Source organism: Pan troglodytes, chromosome 8 (genome assembly GCF_028858775.2).
Source record: "Pan troglodytes isolate AG18354 chromosome 8, NHGRI_mPanTro3-v2.0_pri, whole genome shotgun sequence".
Lineage (NCBI taxonomy): Eukaryota > Metazoa > Chordata > Mammalia > Primates > Hominidae > Pan > Pan troglodytes.
In genome coordinates this window covers 128180217-128196326 of record NC_072406.2, presented here as the reverse complement: position 1 = coordinate 128196326, position 16110 = coordinate 128180217, and the positions used below count along the sequence as shown (strand labels likewise).

The window sequence follows — 16110 nt, the reverse complement described above, 5'->3', positions numbered from 1 at the left end:
ACAGTCATCATCACTATTCATCTACTTGGTTTTCCTATACTTTCTAGAATATTTTTCTCTAAAAGCACGTATTCTAAAAAAATTTTAAAGGTTTTTTGCTTTTACCTTGTTTTTTTGCAACACCAACCATGTTCTGTCTTCTGAACCAGAGGATGAACAAAAGCCCCTGGTCCGTTATGTCTCCAAACCGTGGTGTTTTATATCAAACCTTAGTTACCACCATAAGTCACAGAGCCATTACGGGGCCGCACTCAGCTGCACATAAATGCACAGGAGAATGAGAGGCTTAATAAATATTATCTGATGGTGATGAGGATGCGTGTCTGATGAGATAGGCTTCATGCACTTCTCATCAGGGACAACAATGAATCTTTTCTGTTGCTCTTGCACATTTGCATTCCCAACTGCACATTCTGAGAAAACAAATGTTTCATTTTAGGGCCGTCCCTCCTAGCTGCCTTTATACCATTAATGCTGAATGTTCGCTATACAAAACAGCCGCCCTCACCCCAAACCAAAACGTCTTCAAAATGTCTTTCACACATTTTTGTCATTATCTTATTGTTAATTGCGCATAATTTTCTAAAATACAGCTCATAATTGCTTCTTGTCTGAATATTTTACTAATCAAGCAAGTTAACCATGAATGAAAACAAACAGTTCTCTAATGTATTTCTGCAACCTGTGTCTGCCTCAGCGTGGGGAAAAGCAAAAAAGATGTAAGGTGATCCTGTGAAGGTATGAAAAGAAGAAGTAAGCCCAGCCAGGGCACCCTGTGAAGCTCTATGCTGTAGACAGAGTCTGCACGCAGCACTCCTTGCCATCTTGCCATTAGTGTTAAATTACAAGTACAAAGCTGCAGGCATCCTTTTATGGTGCGCTGGAGACTGACAGGGAAGCCCGAGGGAATGCTTAGCTAATGGAGGACTGTTGATATATCTTACTGGACTGTGTCTCTTTCATTGCATTCATTTTTAAATCTGAGGAATCACAGATGATCACAAGCCAGTTCTCTTCAACACAAAGTTCGCAGGCCCGATTAGCGTGAGGTTTTGCATTTCCCACTTATGCCTCGATCAAAGAATGACCATCAACCACAGAGAGGCTAAGAGATTGTCCACAGCAACTTGAATTTTGAAAGGACTTCCATCTAGAGTATCACATTAGATTTTCACAACCCTGTGATTTGGACAGTAGGGCAGGAATGACTGGAATCATGGATGATGGTTGGAAAGCTAGGAGTAGGAACCTTGTAACCTGTGCTCTTTTATTTTTTTGTTTTGTTTTGTTTTGTTTTGAGATGGAGTCTGTCTCTGTCACCCAGGCTGGAGTGCAGTGGTGTGATCTCAACTCACTGCAACCTCCCCCTCCCGGGTTCAAGCAATTCTCCTGCCTCAGCCTCCTGAGTAGCTGGGATTACAGGTGCGCGCCAATATGCCCGGCTAATTTTTTGTATTTTTAGGAGAGATGGGTTTTCACCATGCTGGCTAGGCTGGTCTCGAACTCCTGACCTCATGATCCACCCGCCTCGGCCTTCCAAAGTGCTGGGATTACAGTAGTGAGCCACCGTGCCTGGCCAACCTGTGCTGTTTTTACCATAGCATATCAGTCAAGCCAGTACCAGGAGCAAGTTCTAAATTGTAGCAGAAGTTCTCTTAACTGACACTCATTTAGCCAGCTCGCCATAGAAGCCAACCTGTCCCTTTCCCTGCAAACATACTGGCTACTGCACAAGACCCACTCCACGGGCCACACTAGTGGACTTCGCTTCTTCTACCCACAAGTGCCCCTCACTCTCTCCAGTTGGGATGCAGGCTTAACAGGCATCAAATATATTTTGTGCTGGTTGTAGTTGGTATTTTTGCTTACATCATTTGCTAAGTATTACATAAATCACTGAAATAGGAGCACAGAAAAAGGACAATTGCTTCAATGCAAACTAAGTTGAATATATCTGAAAAGGCAAATTCCTGAAAACAAAAAAAAAGCCTTTGGATTAGGTGTGGGTGAGATGACTATAAAGGACCGAGTGCAATTATAAAAACACAGGAATATTGTGTACTGAGATTCTTCTGCGGGTGTCAAACGTCACTCCTGTTTTTAGGAAACTGAAACCAGGAACTGTAGACCAGGAATTATAGGCGTGGCTTATGCAAAACATAAGCCAGGGAACTCCAATCAATAGACTCTTTAAAAAAAAATAGAATAAAGATGGTCCTGGTCACATAATCCAAAAATCAGTAAAGGAGTGATATTTAGATGGTAAAGTTTCATATAGACATACCATTTCTAAGTGATTTTGCTCTTTAATTTCCCAATTGACCACCTATGGGCCCAGTCCCCAGTCAGGTCAAACAAGAGGGTTTCTGATCTAGGCTTGGCACTAAGCTCAAACTAAATTGCACAGTTCAACTCTGACTGTCCCATTGGTGCCAGGAATCTAAGACCTTCACTGCTGGAGCCTGTCTGTCAGCTTCAAGGCTGGGATCCCCACACCCAAACACAGACCTCTGGAATCTGGCTTTATTTCAACTCACTATGCACCCATTATTGGAGGCTTCACCTAAATGTAGCCCAAACTGTCTGAGCTATGCCTCCTCCGAATAAGAAAGTATGACTGCAGGTCCCTCATCCTGTGACTCGACCTGCCCAGACTAATGAAATTTGGCACCCCTGGGCCTTTCTGAAACCTGTGCTGAGTGAAATACCTTTACAAGGCCTTCTAAGAGTTTAATGTAATGAAAGCCTCTGGCTGAGGTTCAGGCAACACAGAGACAAAGCGTCTTCAGGGGGAGCAGGTAGAGGAGACCAGACAGTCCCAGGCTCAGTGGTAGAAGAGTCACCCAGGGCTACTCCAGCCCCTTCTCAGAAGCACGCTCGCCCAGCCTCACCCTGGCTGCCCTCACAGCCCCTGGTTTTCTTCCTGGCCTGGGCCAGGGTCCCTGGGGCTTGGCAGAATTAAGCTTGGAGGAAATGGATCCCTTCGTTGCTGAGCTCAGGCTCTGGAAGAAAAACACCCCAGCCCACAGGCTCAGAGCAGGTTTTATTTATGTGTCCACTTGTTTTACGCAGCTGACTTTACTGGACATTATTCAGACCAGTGGTTGCAAGTGATTGTTACCAAGTCTGTAGGAAAAGCAAACCTCCAGGAAGGTGAGTTTCAAAATAGAGAGTGGCAGATGTTTTCGAAAGGCTGGCCAACTGCTTGGGACCAGACCAGCAATAAAACTTCTCCCAGCAATCCCAGATGTCAATAGGCAAAATCCAAAGCCAAAAAAAAAAAAGGCTCCAGACTTCTAGGTGGGCCACCGTTACTTAGCTTGGATTCACTAACAAGGAGCTTCTTTTTTCTGTCTTCTTTTTATATACAGAAATTAATTTGGGCAAATTGGTATCACGTACACAATAGAATTGTTATATAGTAAGTATTACCTATTGAAGTCTGTAAGCAGGTGAGTCTATCTATTAAAATACAGTGTGAATGATGCTTACTTGGAAGCAGGTTCCTCTGCTCAGTTAACCTCAATTAGGTACATACTCTTCTTCCCATGGCTTGTCTTACAAAGGAACATAAAAGATGTAGATTTAAACTGAGAAATGGCTTTGAGTTCTGGACTTCTGCTTCTGGACTGTTTTGGGACGAACTCATACAGTGGTTTTCCCTAGCAAAGGTCCAGTTTGTGCTGCAGAAGAGACTCGTATGCTAATAAACGGGTATTGACAAGTGTGATAGATGCAGCTAGGTACTTAGTGAGTGCTGGAGAGCAAAGTTGATTGCATTTTACAGTCTGTGTATTTCTCTGTTTATTGCTTGTATTCTGTCATTAAGCAAACAGGTTCCTAATATAGCAAATCTCTCTAATCAGTAAAGCAAGGAAGAAAAGAACCAGAGCATCATTAATTATGACTATTTGGCTGCAGACTGGACAGTCTGTTGCTATTGGATTGGGCAACTTCCCCTGGTTTTATTTTCTGGAGGCAGAGCAGAAACTGGCTTTTCTTATGCGTGGAGGAGGAGAGAGAAATGTTCCATGCCCTGCTGGCTGACAGCTGCCTAAAATCTGGAGCTTAAATACTGGCTTCTCTACAGAAATGGAGTCCTGGGGCAGCAAGGCCAGGCTCTGGGCGAGTGCACTTCTAAGTCTCCAATTCCATAATCAGAGTGAGCATGCTGCTCGCAAGCCTGACCTGTCCCCAGAGCTTGGGGAGAGCCTGCTGTGGGCAGAACCCGCGTAGGGACTGGGCCGAGAGCTATAAATGATGTGTGCATCTCTACGTTCTGCACAGGAAAGCTGCTGGCACCACGGCAGGCTTTCCAAATGCTAATCACTGGGGTAAAAAGCAGGAGAGGCACTGCTCTGACTCCAGGTAACAGAGGTTAACAGCCTCTAATGCATTTATTAACCCTCTGGTGCCAGGGACTGGCGAGGTCTGTCCCCCCACAATTACAGTGCCCTGAAAATTCATTTATGCGACGTGCCTGGACTTGGGGATTACCGCCAGTGACACTTTTATAATATGAGAGCAACAGCTGCTGGAGAGACAAAGCTTTACGTGCCTAAAAAACAGGTTTCCCTGGTTTTCCAGAATGTAGGGAAGGCGTTTGGTTTGGGGACAGGCTTCTCTAGTATAATTTTCATCTTCCTGTTCTCAAGATGAAAACCTCAAGGTACTATATTTCAGTGGTGGTGTTCCCCCAACTTAGAGTCAGGCAGCTTCCCCTAAACCATATAGCTATAAATTAGAGTTAAGAAACACCCTTTCTTAAAAAGGATTAAATAATTCATTTTTCAACATACTGTAAGAATAGTTTGAATTGATTTTTCGAAAAATAAAACGCATCTTCTCTTCTTCATCTCTTGTTAAAAGACATATCATGTTAAAACCACAAACTGTAAGGCATGGTGTCTGCATAGGTACCGGCTGGCTGAGCTCTTTGTCGGCTCTCTGCATTTCTCATAATCATCAGGGCTGTGAGGCTCACTGAAGGGCCCCTGAACACTGTGCCAGCCCTTCTATTATTGCACCCTTGGTTTTACCAGTTGGTAGCTCAGGAATAAAAGGTGCTTTTCCAGTTTCTAATTTACCTTATACCTTACAAAGTCTCAGGAGTTTGGGGTTTATTTTTTCCTTCTAATTTTCCTGGGACGTCCCAATTTGCAGCAACTGAGACAGCATTTAAAGTGTGTAAGTACTTTTTTGTGATAGCTGAAAGCGGGAGACGCCCTGCAATTTTATCTGTTTGCATTTATCATACCTGACTAGCAAGACAGTGATAGCTTGATGATGTTTTCAGAAATGCTTGGGATAAAAGCCTTTAAAATGTGGAAATAACAGGTTTCTCAGGCTTCCAAAGTGGGTTTTAAGACGCAGATTTTCTTACGTAGACTCTGGATCTGCAGAGGTAGATTTCTGACCCTCAGTAGTCACAGGAAGTTCACACTGCATACAGGACTCATAAGCATGCAACTAGCCAGAAGTTCACAGGTCTACATCCCAGGCTCTGACCCTCTCTGCAGCATGCCCGCTGTGAGAGGTCCTGGACTCCCAGCCTGATGATGTCTGTTGTTGACCCCATCCAGTCTAAACAGCTGACACACTCTGGCCCTCATCTCATTTGGTGTGAGATTTAAAGAGATCTCAAACCTATATGCAATCCTTTGATTCTGCTAATCAGACTCACAGAGCTGACAGTGGCCTGTGCCAGGTTTAGGTGGAACTCCAGAGCCTCTCTGCTCAACCTCTGCTGCTGTAGGGCTTTCCCGAGCACCCAGACCGCTCTGTAGGAAGCTTGTTAACACACAATGTAAGCAGTGTCTTTAGAGGCCTGTGTGTGGACTGCTAAGCCTCTGGAGTGCTGAGTGCCTCTGTGGGTTGGGAAGATGTTTAAAGGGAGAGAAGGCATTTTCTCAGAGCATCCCCTGTAGGGATCTGGCTGCGTATTCTTACTTGGACTCAGCAGTTCTTCCAGTTATGCCAATCGGAATGGTCCCCTAGGCAAGATGAGCTTGAGAGGTGCTGCTTCCAGCTTTAGCCAATGGGACTACACGGAGACAAGGCCAGAAACTGAGCTTTTCCTTTATACAGAGGCCAATGGGATACCCGCTTTGGGGGAACAAGAACTTGGCGACTGCACAGACTTGGAGCTGATCTAAATGCATTTTCCTGTGAAATTGAAGTTATGCCTGCCATTTCCAGGTAGAAGACAAGATCCTTGGAGTTTACACCTGTGCGTGTCTCCCTGGTTGAAAGCTTATAAATTCTGAATGTAGTGTGAAACCCTCCGTGACTAATGAGGGTCAGAAATCTACCTATGCAGGCAGAGTCCACTTAAGAAAACCTGTTAAGATAGAGGCCTTTTCAAGTCCATTGATGAAAACCCCTTTCTAATCATTTAATAATGGTAGGATTATACTCCTGCAGTATAGCTAATGAGTGTCACAGATTGAGTATACAATGAATAAAACACTGTCTGCTAGTGCTAACCATACTGAACAAAGTAGAAAGGAGGCCTTCCCAGCCCTTGGAACTCTTAGAAGCTACTGTGGTCTAGGACACTCAGGTGCAACTTGGCTGTGGCCACGAGCATAGGAAGAACTTGAGGACATAATGCATCCCAGTCTAGAAATCACGCTGCCTTCCCTGTGCAATTCAGTAAATTTGTTAGTTATGCAAAGGCCTTTAGCAAGGGCTTATGTCTTTTGTAGATTATGGCCTAGAAAAGGCAGAATGTGATGTTTTAGGGCCATTTTGGTATCTGGGCACAATTCCAAACTTGAACAGAAATAAAACATGTAGAGCACTACACATTACTCTCTGTAGGTGACAATGCAGTGGACCAGATTTGCTATTAATATAGATTAAAAGTAGGCTTTTGAATCACATTCAATTCCTCTTCCAATTTCCCCTCTGATCTTCTTATACATAACATTTAGTGACCTTTGAACAGCCCAGGGATTCTTCACAGTGTCTTATTCTTGATGCTTGTTTAAAGGTTTCTATTTCATATTCACAGCTGGCATATGCAAATATAGGTAAAGATTATGATGCCTCCCAAGTAGCATTATGGTCAATAAATTACTCCTTGGGTGAACATGCTGTCATTTTAGCTTAGCGTGTCTTCCAGGAGTTGCAGAAGTCACAACAGGCAGCCTGCCAGTGCCATCCACACAGAGCTGGTTGCCCAGGTCCTCCTTGATTCAAGTGTAACGCTTAACCAGGGCTCAGCCCGTTGACAAATAAGCTCTCTGTCTGTCAGTGCCAAACGGCTCCTGTTGCTGGGGATGAGGAAGGAGCATTGTGGGAGTTGTTTGTATGGATTTTGGGGAGAACCACTGTGATGCAGGAGGTAGCACATTTTCATTTAGGAATTGAAGAGACTGGGTCTGCATCCTGACTCTGTAAGTAAATTGTTGTGTGACCTTGAATTAGTCACTTAACTTCTCTGGGCTCTGTTTTCCTTTGTAAAATGGGAGGGTTGTACCAGGTCAGTTTTCACACGCATTTTCACTGTAATTATTTGAGCAATGGGACCTTTCCTATAATGAAATTGTCAGGTAGAAGCCCAGTGGAGGGTTGTTCCAGTTGAGGAGAAACAGGGAGTTCAATGCTTTCACAGCTCAGTCCCCTTGCAACTGCTCGGGAAGCCATTTTCAAATGGCTGGATTGAGTATCTGTACTGCTCTGTGTGATTCTTTGAGGAGGCCCATCTGAAAGGGTCCCTGTCCTGTGCCTTAGCCCCGGATTCTATGTGATCCTAAACAGTGACTAGTGAGTGGTTTCCTCACTAGAGAGGAGCCCCAAGAACCCAGGGACCAGGTCCTTTTTTGTTCATCACTATATACCCAGCATTGGTAAACAGTAGGTGCTCAGTAAGGGTTTGTTGACTGAAGCAATGAATGAACAAACAAACAAGCCCAGGAAGGTCTCTGTCTGTATCACTAATAAATGCAGATGTTTATTGCAACGTTTTTACCTAGAAGGAGGTACTTCCCAAAATTTAACTTTAAGAAATGAGGGGTTACTTCAAAACGTTTTCTTTAGTAACCTAGTCCTGGGCTGCTCCTTCAGGAGCCACTTGGCTTTGAAATGGGGTAAGTCTGAATTGAGATGTGCCATGCCAAACACACCAGATTTTGAACACTTAGTATGGATAAAAAGAATGTAAAGTATCTTATTAATATTGAGTACGTTTTGAAATGGTAATATATTGGGTTAAATAATATATATTATTAAAATTAACTTCACCTGATATCTCTTTATTACATGGCTACTAGAAAATGTTCAATTATATATGGAGCTCACAGCTGTGTCTCACATATTTATCAGAGAGCATTGCCCTAGACAGCTGATTGATGGATCATCAGTAATTACTCTTCTGTATTATGTTTGAGCATTTTTTTTCTTGTCCCTCTCCAGGCACAGAAGCTGAAATCCAATGTGTCGGGCAATACACACCTCTGTATTTCCAATGTAAGTATGTTTCTTTTGGAGGCTTCGTGCATTTATAGAAACATAGCCTTTGGGCCCCTGGGGGCAGGGTATCATATAAAGCATTCAAAGACAAGAAGGTATCCAGTCCACAAGAAATCTAAGCCACCCTCCATGACCGTCTGCCCTTTGAGCAAGGTGAAGACTTTGAATTCCAGTTCACAAAGTTGGAAGTAAGCATGGGACCTGGAATCTTTGTCCAAGGATTAATACAAGTGTTCCAGGGCCCCGAGCCTCTCTGTGATCACAGTCATGTAAAATCATCCAGCACAGAGACGATACATAGCAAATCTCACTGCTTACCAGATGTTCTCTATCTGTGGTGCCTCTGACCTCCACAGGCCCCCATGGGTAGATTAGAGCAGATACATTCCTCTCTCCAGTTTACAGGTGAGGAGACCAATAATTCTGCTGTGTGTGGGCCCTGGTTTCTTGTGTAGGAGGGTGGCATTATGGGATTAAGCAGGTGCTGGTGACAGGGATGGAGGACTCTACCCTGGGGAAGGACAGCTGTGCTGGCTGGGAATCCAGAAGCCAGAGTTCTGGTTTAGTTCTCCCAGCAACGAGCAAGGCAAGCTCTTGCTCTCTCCAACTCCTCATCTATAAAATCTGGGATTGAACTGGCTCATGCAGGGAGAGGCTGCTCTGCCTGTCTCCAATGCTGTCAGTTACCTGTGCAACATGGAACCCTGGAGAGAGGGGTAAAGAATGACAGGGGTACCTGAACTCAGATATCTTCCCCCAAAATGAATTTAATAATTCCTAATGGAAGAGCAAGCAGTAAGCATTGGCCAGACGCTTTATCAAAAGTATCTGGTTCTAACCCAGGTTCATGGTTTCTTCCCATAAAACTACAAGTCCGTGAATGTAAGTCTCAGTGGTAAAATCTTGGTCAGCTTTGGTGAGTGGGTCAGCCAGTGGGAAGTCGGGGGGAGAGTGTGTGTAAAGTATACTGTGGTAGAATGAAGACATGCAGTGGATGATAATGAAACCATTCTTCCTTACAGGGTAATTATGAAAAAGAAGGGCTCGGTGCTTCCAGCCACATAACCACAAAATCAATGGCTGCTCCTCCAAGCTGTGGTCTGAGCCCACTGCTGGTCCTGGTGGTAACCGCTCTGTCCACCCTATTATCTTTATCTTTAACAGAAACATCATAGCTGCATTAAAAAAATACAATATGGACATGTAAAAAGACAAAAACCAAGTTATCTGTTTCCTGTTCTCTTGTATAGCTGAAATTCCAGTTTAGGAGCTCAGTTGAGAAACAGTTCCATTCAACTGGAACATTTTTTTTTTTCCTTTTAAGAAAGCTTCTTGTGATCCTTCGGGGCTTCTGTGAAAAACCTGATGCAGTGCTCCATTCCAAACTCAGAAGGCTTTGGGATATGCTGTATTTTAAAGGGACAGTTTGTAACTTGGGCTGTAAAGCAAACTGGGGCTGTGTTTTCGATGATGATGATGATCATGATCATGATGATTTTAACAGTTTTACTTCTGGCCTTTCCTAGCTAGAGAAGGAGTTAATATTTCTAAGGTAACTCCCATATCTCCTTTAATAACATTGATTTCTAATGATATAAATTTCAGCCTACATTGATGCCAAGCTTTTTTGCCACAAAGAAGATTCTTACCAAGAGTGGGCTTTGTGGAAACAACTGGTACTGATGTTCACCTTTATATATGTACTAGCATTTTCCACGCTGATGTTTATGTACTGTAAACAGTTCTGCACTCTTGTACAAAAGAAAAAACACCTGTCACATCCAAATATAGTATCTTTTAGTCAAAATAGAGAGTGGGGAATGAGTGTGCCGATTCAATACCTCAATCCCTGAACGACACTCTCCTAATCCTAAGCCTTACCTGAGTGAGAAGCCCTTTACCTAACAAAAGTCCAATATAGCTGAAATGTCGCTCTAATACTCTTTACACATATGAGGTTATATGTAGAAAAAAATTTTACTTACTAAATGATTTCAACTATTGGCTTTCTATATTTTGAAAGTAATGATATTGTCTCTTTTTTTTACTGATGGTTTAATACAAAATACACAGAGCTTGTTTCCCCTCATAAGTAGTGTTTGCTCTGATATGAACTTCACAAATACAGCTCGTCAAAAGCAGACTCTGAGAAGCCTCGTGCTGTAGCAGAAAGTTCTGCATCATGTGACTGTGGACAGGCAGGAGGAAACAGAACAGACAAGCATTGTCTTTTGTCATTGCTCGAAGTGCAAGCGTGCATACCTGTGGAGGGAACTGGTGGCTGCTTGTAAATGTTCTGCGGCATCTCTTGACACTCTTGTCATGACACAATCCAGTACCTTGGTTTTCAGGTTATCTGACAAAGGCAGCTTTGATTGGGACATGGAGGTATGGGCAGATTGTCCTTTCTTTGGAAGCACATCCATGCTGGGATGCACAGTTCTTTTCCTAAGGATTGTGTTTACTCCTGACTGCAATGTCTTGGCCACTGTTTGGAGCAGTTTGGTCTGAAGGTCATTAAGGATCTACTTGCATCTTGTTTCATGTCCTCCGTGACAGACTGCAGACCATGTTAGAAGAGAAGGAAGGTTTGTGGATCAAGAGGGTTGACATTAGGTTTGGTGAGATGAGTTGGTTGGCACAGATCAGCAGAACAGGACCCTGGTGATAAGGCATCTGGCTTTGCTAACCACATATCATCTTCCATTATTCTCTTTCTTAACTAAGTAGACCCGAAAGTGCACTTTCGAAGTCTGGTTTAGATGGGGAGATTCCGAATCTACAATGATCGAGTACTGGTGGCCACTTTTCTCCAACATTAAGTAAAGAGGAGGAGATTCCACCTTGAGAAAGTGCTGGGAAGCATTGGCTTTCTTCCCACATTGGTAGAAGAGATGGAGGAGGAAACCAGGGTGCACATTTCTACAGATCCCCTTTGCCTGCTGCTGTTTGCCTTGTAAGATAAGTCACTGGGGGGAAGGGGAAATCTATGAAATCCAAGATAAAGGCATAGTCTTTCAGCTCTATTGGTGTTCAAAGTATATTTGTGTCCAAATGTTAATCAACACAAATGTACAGTACTGACATTTTTCACTTCAAAATGTTTTCAAGGGAAATTCAGCAGACACCCAACTGTATTTAATTAGTGAAAAGATCTATAAAGACTCTTACTTTGAATAAACACATTAAGTGTGTCAAAATATTTGGAATGCCAGTTATCTATGAGCGCATATCTCTTACAGAGTGTATTTTGTTTTCATTAAGGTCTCTCTGTGTATCTACACTGGACTAATTGCATAGGGATCTGATTCTATGTGATCCACTGTAGAAAGCTATTGATTACTTCTGCAGTAACAGCAGCTCTAATTAGCTTCAGATGACCAAAGAGGAAATGGGAGTTTCAGTGCTAACAAGGGCAGCCTTCATTGAAGAATGCATGGGTAGGCAATATATAAATTAAATTTTGAAAAGCCTCATCGGTCACCAACAAATATCTCATTTTTCTTCAGTGATAAAAGCATATTCAAGTTACCAGATCCTCAATTGGAAAATCAGTTGCTGATTAATAGGGGAAGCATCTTGTTCAGGGACAACACGTTAGAGAGATTCTTATCAAAGCAAGGTTTCCGCCATTCAGTGTGATCTTAGTTTGACACGGTGACCCTAAAACACCATCATTTGCCCCAGAACTGGAGCACAATAAGTTAAATCATTTACCTGTCTCACTTCTTGGCATGCTTAAAAGCAAAAATGATTCGCTACTTCCTGTCCTTCAGTCCAGGCATTTGGGGTGCCACTGAAGACAGGGGTTATCTGCTGAGGTTTGGGTGTCTTGCAGGAAGTATCTCATTGCAGTTGATTTTGATGAAACCAAACAAACAGTAACTAGGGTCCATGCAGACCGTGACTCCCTGATTACATCTAGCCATGCCCTACTTATTTCAGAGAGAAAGAGAGGGGGAATAAAGGCAGTATTGCCACACTGATTAGAAGCACATTCATTCCACTTTGATGTTGAATATTTTTGACCGATACATGCTTGAGTATCTTTTTAATAGAGCACATGAAGGAAGAAGCGCACAATATAGAGAAGGAATTGAGAATGCCAATTACATATTTATTTTTCCATACCTGATTTTTTTCAAGTCTGTAATAAAAAAAGTATAAGTTGAGATTAACATAGGTTATTTTTCATGAAGTATAGCAAACGATCTAGAATGTGATAGGAGTGTGGTTTCCATTTCATTTTTTTTTTTTAACTCACTTTTGTGCTGTAGTAAGAACGTCTTAGAAGTTGTGTCTTCGAGTTCCTCAAACAAACACCAGACAGGGCTCCCCCAGAGCTGCCTCAGCCTTTGATTTGGTCCATATTCAGACACTTCCTATCTTGCATACACTCTGAGGATGGGCCGCTTCTAGCTGCCGCCCGTCTCCCTCTTGCCTTCTTGTCTCTAAATCAGACACTCCCAAGCACTCCATCTGCTATACTAGGAGAGTGGGAGAGCCAAAGCATTTTGGAGTCCATGTAAAGTGCCTGGGAAAAGAGACGTAAGAGCAGTGGGAGTTTATATAATTAGCGAATTCTTTTCTCAGAATTCAGCAGAAATGTATTTCTGTTGTTATTATTTACAAAATTGTGGCCTCAGAGGAGCTGTCTTTTGGAAAATAAGTTTTCATTCATGCAGTTAGACATGCACGATGTATTTGAATCAATAAACTGTGGACCAGAAAAGGGCTGCTTAAATGAATTCACATGTTCTAATTCTCTTTCGAGGCTGTTGATGACCTCCTGGATTCATACCCCCATGATCTGTGTTGCTCTTGCCTCTGTTCTTTGATAAAGCACATCAGACTATGTGACACCCATCTTTTCAAGAACGACCTAAAAGCGATGACAACAGGCAGGAGTGAATTACCACTGGCCTGGGCACAGTGACAGTAGAAGGCCCACCTGAGCTTGGAGAGTTGGCGAGATAAGGCAAAATCAAGGTGCAACAGTGGGCCATGTTCCAAGGGTGAATGGATCTGAGAGTCCGCTGATGTTCCTTACTGATCAGAACAGGGACCTTCTAACAAAATAGCCAGAGTTCCTTGAATCAGGCAGAAGTTCTTTAGAGACAGGAAGCCAGAGCTATTGATAATATCCGAATGACAGAGGAAGGAATTTCTTATTAGAAATTCTAAAATAAAACAAGTGGGGATTTGGTTGGATACCCGTAGAAGCTACATTTTTCTCTCCTCCCTAAGATAGATATCTCAAGTGTATATCTGACACCTCTTGGCTTTGACATGGCTCTGCTTCTCAAGTGACCATTTGTTTTAAGTCTGTTGTCTAGAATTCTTTGTGGGGGCTGGACCTCTGAAAAAGATTCTCACTGCAGAGGCTTTAAATCTGTGGCTTTTCCCACTCCCTCCATCCTGGGATGTATTCGGTAGGACATTTCATTTATATCAGGATATTGGCTGATTCAGCTCTCTTTCATTGTTGTTATTCAGGCCTCCCTCCACCACCTTGTTCTTTATTGCCTAAGTATTGCCCTCCCCAATTCTTCATCGTAATCGCTCTAAATTTAGTTTGACCCAAATTAATTTTTGTTCCAACAGATATATTTTAAGACAGAGAAGCCTCTCTCAGGAGCCAGATGATCTGAAGATGATGCTAATCCCCAAATACGAAGTTCCTCCAGCTAACTCTCCTCTGAGCCCCCTCTTCTTAGCTTTGGGATTGGGGATTGTCTCATCCTTGCCAGGAATCCCTTTGTTGCTCCCAGTGTCTCTGATGAGCTTCTCCTCCCTCCCAGAGACAATGCAGGGGTGGTTTTCAGCAGAATGTGCCACCTGCACTTCTGATTGTGCTGAGACCTAGCCCAGAGGGGTGGAGAAGGCGCACAAACCCTATTCCAATAAACTGCCTGCAGAGAACCACAGCCTGCTAATAGTCGTTGAGGTCTCAGCCCCCTAAGGTCTCCAAGCTCATTTGACCAGTGCAGCTGCGACTTCGGCTGTCTGCCTCTGGCAGGTGCCAATATCAGCATCTTGTCCCACTGCCATGGGGAGTTAATTTTTGCTCCAGGGCAGCTGCCAAGCCCAGCACCGGCATCAATAGAAGGTTTTCTCTGATTTTCTTCTCTTCCTCTCAGGCTAGGCTTTCTTACCAATCCCCAATTTTCTTTTGTAGGGCGCCAGGAGACTGGCCAGAGATCTTTAGACTCTTACTTAGTTTGAACATCTCTTGCTGCTCATACCCAGGCCTCTTCAGCAAAGCATGACGCATAGTAGGTACTCAGAAACTGGTTGAATGAAAAACCTTGACATTTAAGGGCTTTATTCTGTCATACGGTAGCAAGAACTGGCCTATTGGCATCATATTCTTGGCATTGGGCTATATTGACCCTGAATGTGTCCTCCTGAGGTTTTTTAGGGTGACCTGGGAGAAAGGGTCTGAAAAAGCATTGGGATCCAAGTGACTTTAAATCTGCCCATGGCATTTCCTGCTGAGAGGCGAGAAACTAGCATCTCTCCCAACAGGCTCACATCCGCCAGAAAGGACAGAGCCCAAAACAGGGGTAGACTTTGTGGGAAATTCGCCAGTTAGTCCGCTGAGATTTTAATCTGCCTCAAGCACAGGATGCTGACAAGAAAGGTAGACCACTCCCCCGATCCCAGACAAATCCCAGGGGTGACAACTTCTCCATCAGTACCCTGAGAAGCAAAAGCAAATGCTTATCAAGTCAGCATGTTTACTGAGTGAGTACTCTGACGGAATGAACCAGCATTTGGAGTTGAACTTGAGAACACAGGGCCCTCTGACAGCAGCTTAGGGAAACACCCATCCCTTCCAGATTGGCAGAATCCTTCCATTTCATGTCCTTCGGAGACGCTGTATTCTCCTTACAAATCATTCATGAAACTTAGACTCAGTCTCCCAGGGGTAAGTCCTGGGCCACGTGCAAACAATGGCAAATCCAGCTCTTCCATGATAGAGAAGGCAAACACACCCACCTTCATCCTGAGCCTAAAAGGCCACCTCTGAGCACTTGGGCAGCCACTCCTCTGGGCCTCAGAGGGCCATGAGTTTGGCCAGGTAGGCACAGGGGTGGGGAAGTCACAGCTGTCAGGTACCGGCCATGATGTAGGTGGGAATAGGAGATGCCAGAGCTGCTTTAGCTGAGGAAAGCAAACAGTCAGCAGTGCTCAAAGGGGCAAAACTTTGAATGTGCACATTGACCCCTGACGCCTGCGAGCATAACACAGATCCTAAGACTAGAGTGAAGTAGGAAGAAGAATTAGAAAATCCAGTGGATGTCCTGAGTATAGGGAACCAAGGCCGTTGAAAATCAGTAAAGGTTGATTACCTGGGGCCAGACCGGGTGACTGTGGCAGTGCAGGTGAAGGTGCCCTGGGCCTTCTCAGTTCGCTGGCACATAAGGCTCCGCCAATAAAGCGTGGTTCTCTCTCTCTCTCTCTGTCACACACACACACACACACACACACACACACACACAATGATTGGAGGGCTATATGATCCAGCATTAGCTTCCTAGTGTGCCAAGCATGCTTGACCGGGAATTTTTTTTAATTATTATTATTTTTTAGCTGTAGCTGAAGGCATTTCTCGGATGTGGAGAGGAGAAT

General features: G+C 43.7%; 1 protein-coding gene across 8 annotated transcripts in view; it reads left to right on the top strand.

The window, feature by feature from the left end:
* Positions 1–11680, top strand: part of GFRA1 (GDNF family receptor alpha 1) — a 217126-nt gene extending 205446 nt beyond the window's left edge. For 7 of the 8 annotated variants that reach the window (XM_063782157.1, XM_063782156.1, XM_063782155.1 and 4 more), the window contains 2 exons: positions 8419–8472; positions 9498–11680. In XM_063782157.1, coding sequence (XP_063638227.1) covers positions 8419–8472; positions 9498–9650 — 207 coding nt within the window. In that variant the 3' untranslated portion in view covers positions 9651–11680. The remainder of the gene's footprint in view (positions 1–8418; positions 8473–9497) is intronic. The other variant, XM_054659934.2, reaches the window with a different exon arrangement.
* The last annotated feature ends 4430 nt before the right edge of the window (positions 11681–16110 follow it).